Source organism: Oncorhynchus kisutch, linkage group LG6 (assembly GCF_002021735.2).
Source record: "Oncorhynchus kisutch isolate 150728-3 linkage group LG6, Okis_V2, whole genome shotgun sequence".
NCBI classification, from domain to species: domain Eukaryota; kingdom Metazoa; phylum Chordata; class Actinopteri; order Salmoniformes; family Salmonidae; genus Oncorhynchus; species Oncorhynchus kisutch.
In genome coordinates, this window is record NC_034179.2 from 80,705,783 (window position 1) to 80,712,837 (window position 7,055).

Genomic DNA, 7,055 nt, shown 5'->3' on the forward strand with positions numbered 1-7,055 from the left:
AGACCTATGGCATTACTCATGTTACTTCTTGCAGTTTAACTGTCACAAAATAAAGTGTGACTGTTTTGATTTGTTTGCCAATACAGGTTGCATGAGGACTTGAGTTACTCCAGATGACATCAGGACCGTCACAAAATACACCAATTCAAGCTCTGTCCTGTATCCTCTTCGTGCAGCCTGTGTTTTGAACAGTAACGATGGTATCATCTTTTTTCCACCTCATTCTAGGCTCCCATCCTACCAGCCAAAGTCCTGCCCTGTCATCTGGTAGAAGCGCAGGTTGTGTGGCTGGTAGAACTGACGTAACCTGAGGATGACCTGAGGATGGATGTCAGCATGTGGCCTGCCCTTGGTTCTGCCCAGGCAGTGGGGCTTGCTGCTGCCCTCTGGCTTCTTCAGGCAGGGGAAACCCTTCGTCTTGTTGAAGTAGAAGTGTTTGTCTGTGATGATCCTCTGAAGTCCCAGAAAGTCTTGGACTCTGCCCAGCTCCCCTGCAGGGTCGCTCACTAGCCTCTCCCCATGGACAAAGTGGATCTGTTCCAAGGGGAAGTGGGCCAGCCACCTCTCCAGGTGCAGAGCATACAGGCCAATCCAGATGGGGCTCCACAGGGAGTCCACCTTCAACACCTCCTCCGTCCCGTTATGGAACGTCAGGGTCTCAAAGCTGGGAACGCCAGGAGTCTTGGATATGATCTGGGTGTAGTCAGAGATGGCGCGGGTCACAGGGTCACGCACCACCACGATCAGTTTGACCTCCTGGGACATGGAGTGGATCCGGCCGGGGCTATCCGCCGTCACAAAGTACCTGGGTGTCTTCTCCAGGACCACCTGGCCCTCCAGAGCTTTGGGCATCAGGTTCCTGAGAGGGACAATGAAGCTGTTCAATCTTATATCAAATATACAAAATACAGCCAAATTAGAATATAGCCATATCCATTTGTTTTAGATCGAAGAGAGGGTTAATTCTTTGAATAACCATCAACCAATCCAAGGTACTATTGATTGAGGCCTATAGCCAAATAAAGGGACTGAATCATCCTTTAACACCATGATCTATCTGGTCATGCTCACTCCCCACAGATCTCTATGTCATCCTGTGCCAATGAAGCCAACATGCCTGCTGGTTCTTAATAATTTACATGGTGTTATATAGTTTTCCCCAGTGTGCTCTCCAGTCTCACTCAGCTCTTCCTCCCTGCCAGATGTTAATACACTCCCATTCAACTGAACGAGGGCTGAGGGCCACTGAAACTCGTACACACCCCTTGTAAGAGCATGTGCTACCAGGGAGAGAGAGAGGACACACTCGGCTGTCTGCCTGAGTAGAAATCCAGATGAAGGACAAGAGAGAAAGAATGGAAGGAAGGAAGAAAGAGAGACTGGGAGAAAGGAGGAGGGAGGGAGCACACAAATACAAGCAAAGTCCATTAGTGAGCCCACTTTTGATTTTCCCTGGAGACCAATGGCAGAATATGTTGTTTTTGTGTTGCATTGACTCACTTGGCATTTGCACTCAGCTTTTCTCCCTTGGAGCTGTTATCTAACCATTAACAAGATCGAGTTCAATTCCATGGGTAGTGTTTCAATAAAGAGCCTTGATTATTTTCCTCTCAGCAGAAACAATGTATACACCAGTGCATATTCTCATTAGACCATGTGGTGCTATACTTTGACCAAGCAGCTTGATGAATATTTCCATTTTGGGAACAGACAGTATGATACTTCAGACATCAACAGTGCTGAGCGATTAATGCTTTTTGACGATTAGTGCTTTTTGAGGTCAGTTCGGTCCGATTATAAAAAAATTATCATGGTTTTCCATTTCAAGTTTCAATCATTTTTTAAAACATTAAATGCACCATGCATTGTGTGGCCTGAATCTGTATCAAGACAGAATAAAACCATCAATAAAAGTCACATGATGGTAGTGACTGTCCATTACTGCTTATCCCTTATGAACCATCACTTATTCACATTACTTTAATAAAATATTTCAGTTGTTGTGTATACTACATTTGTTTTATTTAGTAACTTTATTATTTAATTCTAAGTCATGATCTCATCTCTATTGAGCTGTTGTCTATGCAGTCTGACAAAATCACAATTTTGTAGCCCGGCATACTTTTATGACTGCTGAATGCCAAATATCAATCACTTAGATCATGTACAGTATTTTCAGGTAGAGATAAACCCTCATGAAGCAACAGCTGCTCTATAGCACCTCATTATCGCACATTTTTCTGTCTCTTCCATAGCAGGCGTAAAAGAAACAAAGACCGGACAAGTAGATGCACAAGGGATTGTGGTCATTGAAGTTAATTCTCACGTTTTACGCACTAAACAATAGAATATTGGCCTGTTGGAAACTACAACTCCTTACTACATCGCACAGCTGAGGCTAAATCTGATGTATCTCGAGAGAAACTGTACAATGAGCGCATTGAGCGCACAGAAGAAAACTGAACAAAATGGAATTCAAATAATTGAACCAAAGTTGGTCAATTAGTTGTTTAAAAAACTAAAAATAACCGCTCACCACAGACATCAAACAAGGGAGAGAACAATGTCCATATTGTGGGGCACTGTTAGTCCAAGCACCTTGAAATGCATTTGTTGTAAGAAATGTGCTATATAATAACGTTTGATTGATTGAGTGATCATGTAGCAGATGTTAGGTTCAGGAGTTGGGGGAATGTTTGGTACATTTATTTGTTTTTGGAGAACAGTCCAAATGATAAAATAACAATGGCATAGAGAACATTGCTGCATAATATTTGTGTTACTGATTTTACAGTTGTTCTTCAGAGTGTATGTATGGGCCATGTTCAGCGGTCTAAGGCACTGCTTCTGAGTGCTAGGGGTGTCACTACAGACTCTGGTCCGATCCCAGGCTGTATCACAACCGGCTGTGATTGGGAGTCCCATAGGGCGGTGCACATCCGGGTTAGGGTTTGATGGGGCTGGGGCTAGGCCGTCATTGGGGCTAGGCCGTCATTGGGGCTAGGCCGTCATTGGGGCTAGGCCGTCATTGGGGCTAGGCCGTCATTGGGGCTAGGCCGTCATTGGGGGTAGGCCGTCATTGGGGCTAGGCCGTCATTGGGGGTAGGCCGTCATTGGGGCTAGGCCGTCATTGGGGGTAGGCCGTCATTGGGGCTAGGCCGTCATTGGGGCTAGGCCGTCATTGGGGCTAGGCCATCATTGGGGCTAGGCCATCATTGGGGCTAGGCCATCATTGGGGCTAGGCCGTCATTGGGGCTAGGCCGTCATTGGGGCTAGGCCGTCATTGGGGGTAGGCCGTCATTGGGGGTAGGCCGTCATTGGGGCTAGGCCGTCATTGGGGCTAGGCCGTCATTGGGGGTAGGCCGTCATTGGGGCTAGGCCATCATTGGGGCTAGGCCGTCATTGGGGCTAGGCCATCATTGGGGCTAGGCCATCATTGGGGCTAGGCCATCATTGGGGCTAGGCCATCATTGGGGCTAGGCCATCATTGGGGCTAGGCCGTCATTGGGGGTAGGCCATCATTGGGGCTAGGCCATCATTGGGGCTAGGCCGTCATTGTAAATAATAATTTGTTCTTAACTGACTTGCCTAGTTAATTAAAGGTTAAATACATTTAAAAAAAAGTTAATGTAGGACAGCCCATTAATGTAGGACAGCCCATTAATGTAGGACAGCCCATTAATGTAGGACAGCCCATAGAGAAATTCTCCCAGCCATTAAATAACCCCTTTAACTTGCAATACACACGGCTGACCATGAGCAAACAGCAATTCCAAGGAAGAATGTGCATCATTCTACACCTTTTGCAAGTTGTAAACATAATCAGAACACAAACAATGAAACCCTCCTGTCAATCAAATATACACTGCTCAAAAAAATAAAGGGAACACTAAAATAACACATCCTAGATCTGAATGAATGAAATATTTTTTACATAGTTGAATGTGCTGACAACAAAATCACACAAAAATGATCAATGGAAATAAAATTTATCAACCCATGGAGGTATGGATTTGGAGTGACACTCAAAATTAAAGTGGAAAAGCACACTACAGGCTGATCCAACTTTGATGTAATGTCCTTAAAACAAGTAAAAAATGAGGCTCAGTAGTGTGTGGGGTCTCCACGTGCCTGTATGACCTCCCTACAACGCCTGGGCATGCTCCTGATGAGGTGCGGATGGTCTCCTGAGGGATCTCCTCCCAGACCTGGACTAAAGCATCCGCCAACTCCTGGACAGTTTGAGTTTGAGTTTATTTTAATTTTTAAAGGGACAGTGCACATTAATCAACATTTCAGTAAAAGTGCCGGTTTTAGCCAACCGGCTAATTTTCAACCGCAGTCCCTGGGCAGGTTATTTTGGAATTCAGGTTCAGGTTTCCAGGTTAACACAGGAAACATATCCAACCCAAAAGGTCGTGTACTGTCTGCTAAGCTAACGGAACAGACGACAGGAAGGTAAACATTGAAAAACAAGTCTGTAGTGCAATGTGGCGTTGGTGGATGGAACGAGACATGATGTCCCAGATGTGCTCAATTGGATTCAGGTCTGGGGAACGGGCGGGCCATTCCATAGCATCAATGCCTTCCTCTTGCAGGAACTGCTGACACACTCCAGTCACATGAGGTCTAGCATTGTCTTGCATTAGGAGGAACCCAGGGCCAACCGCACCAGCATATGGTCTCACAAGAGGTCTGAGGATCTCATCTCGGTACCTAATGGCAGTCAGGCTACCTCTGGCGAGCACATGGAGGGCTGTGCGGCCCCCCCAAAGAAATGCCACCCCACACCATGACTGACCCCACCGCCAAACCGGTCATGCTGGAGCATGTTGCAAGCAGCAGAACGTTCTCTACGGCGTCTCTAGACTCTGTCACATCTGTCACGTGCTCAGTGTGAACTTGCTTTCATCTGTGAAGAGCACAGGGCACCAGTGGCGAATTTGCCAATCTTGGTGACCATGCTGGTCATTTATGAACATTTGAACATCTTGGCCATGTTCTGTTATAATCTCCACCTGGCACAGCCAGAAGAGGACTGACCACCCCACATAGCCTGGTTCCTCTCTAGGTTTCTTCCTAGGTTTTGGCCTTTCTAGGGAGTTTTTCCTAGCCACCGTGCTTCTACACCTGCATTGCTTGCTGTTTGGGGTTTTAGGCTGGGTTTCTGTACAGCACTTTGAGATATCAGCTGATGTACGAAGGGCTATATAAATAAATTTGATTTGATTTGATTTGATGTTCTCTGGCAAATGCCAAACGTCCTGCATGGTGTTGGGCTGTAAGCACAACCCCCACCTGTGGACGTCGGGCCCTCATACCACCCTCATGGAGTCTGTTTCTGACCGTTTGAGCAGACACATGCATATTTGTGGCCTGCTGGAGGTCATTTTGCAGGGCTCTGGCAGTGCTCCTCCTGCTCCTCCTTGCATAAAGGCGGAGGTAGCGGTCCTGCTGCTGGGTTGTTGCCCTCCTCCACGTCTCCTGATGTACTGGCCTGTCTCCTGGTAGCACCTCCATGCTCTGGACACTACACTGACAGACACAGCAAACCTTCTTGCCACAGCTCGCATTGATGTGCCATCCTGGATGAGCTGCACTACCTAAGCCACTTGTGTGGGTTGTAAACTCCGTCTCATGCTACCACTAGAGTGAAAGCACCGCCAGCATTCAAAAGTGACCAAAACATCAGCCAGGAAGCATAGGAACTGAGAAGTGGTCTGTGGTCCCCACCTGCAGAACCACTCCTTTATTGGGGGTGTCTTGCTAATTGCCTATAATTTTCACCTGTTGTCTCTTCCATTTGCACAACAGCATGTGAAATGTATTGTCAATCAGTGTTGCTTCCTAAGTGGACAGTTTGATTTCACAGAAGTGTGATTTACTTGGAGTTACATTGTGTTGTTTAAGTGTTCCCTTTATTTTTTTGAGAAGTGTATATAAACAAATATCAACCAAACACAAATGTGTGTTTCAGCATTATCATTCTAATCATTCTAATCATCATACTCATCATCATCATCGATAGGTTGGTAGGTACATACCTGTACCAATTCAACCCACGTGAGTAATGTCTGTCGAAAAAGTGAGGTTCAGAGCCAAGTGCTCGAATGTCAGGATGAAGTCTTAGGAATTCCAAAAGAGCTCGTGTTCCGCCCTTTTTCACCCCCTATGATGATTGCTTGGGGTAGTCGCCTTGCTGCGGTCCAGTCCTTACCAACATTGGCTGATTGCGCACCAACTGCACCTGGTGAGCGCACACCGATATCTGTAGCCCTCTTCTCAAATGAGGTATTCTTCCTTTGGAAAAGCTCAGTCAAAGGTAAAAGTTGAGAGGTTTGCTTCAAATGTTTCGCAGTATCCACTAAAATAAAATCACAGCAGCCGGAGAGAATGAAGTACAGCGACGCGCAAACCACAGCAAGGGAGAACACAAAGAGAAGTTTATGCAGGACTCGCGGAACGTCTTGTTGAATGTGATGAGAACCAGCCATACCTTCTTCCACAAACAAATTGAGGCCATTCTATGAACAACACATCTCTTCTTTCGGTGCATCTGGTATTCTTGTAAGCAAAAGCACATAATCATAATTCCATGCCCAAAAACATGGTGCACCGGCTGTTTCCAAGCGAAGTGCCAAATACGCTTGTCATCCCATACTGACACGTTGTTGATCTCTAAACTGTTCATCGCAATAAATTGTTCCTTCTTTCTATAATAACAATATTTTGTTGGACATAAACGACGGTGTAATCTTTCCACACACAGTTAGTATAGTATGTTCTTGCTCATCTGACACTGCTATATTAACCATAATCTGGAGAAGCTGTGCGCATCTTTCAGTGCTGCTCTACCTTGATTGGAGGGATGGTAGAGAAGGCGGGTTTCACTGCTCAAACTTAAACTGTTGAGCCATGATCCTGTAACATCAGCTTTAGAATAACTTTCTTCTCAATGTTTGCATTAGATATGCAATTTGCTTTCCTTCCTCGGGGTATGGTATTATGTTGGTCAGGAGGGAAATAACACCACAAGGCAACTCATTTAAGCTTTG

General features: G+C 45.8%; 1 protein-coding gene across 1 annotated transcript; it reads right to left on the bottom strand.

Annotated features, from left to right (window-relative positions):
* Positions 1-213: 213 nt before the first annotated feature.
* Positions 214-6,588, bottom strand: LOC109884105 (heparan sulfate glucosamine 3-O-sulfotransferase 3B1). The gene is given in 3 exon segments (XM_020476108.2): positions 214-859; positions 6,045-6,169; positions 6,171-6,588. Coding segments are annotated over 3 exon segments (1,071 nt in total). The 5' UTR covers positions 6,495-6,588; the 3' UTR covers positions 214-237.
* Positions 6,589-7,055: the final 467 nt, after the last annotated feature.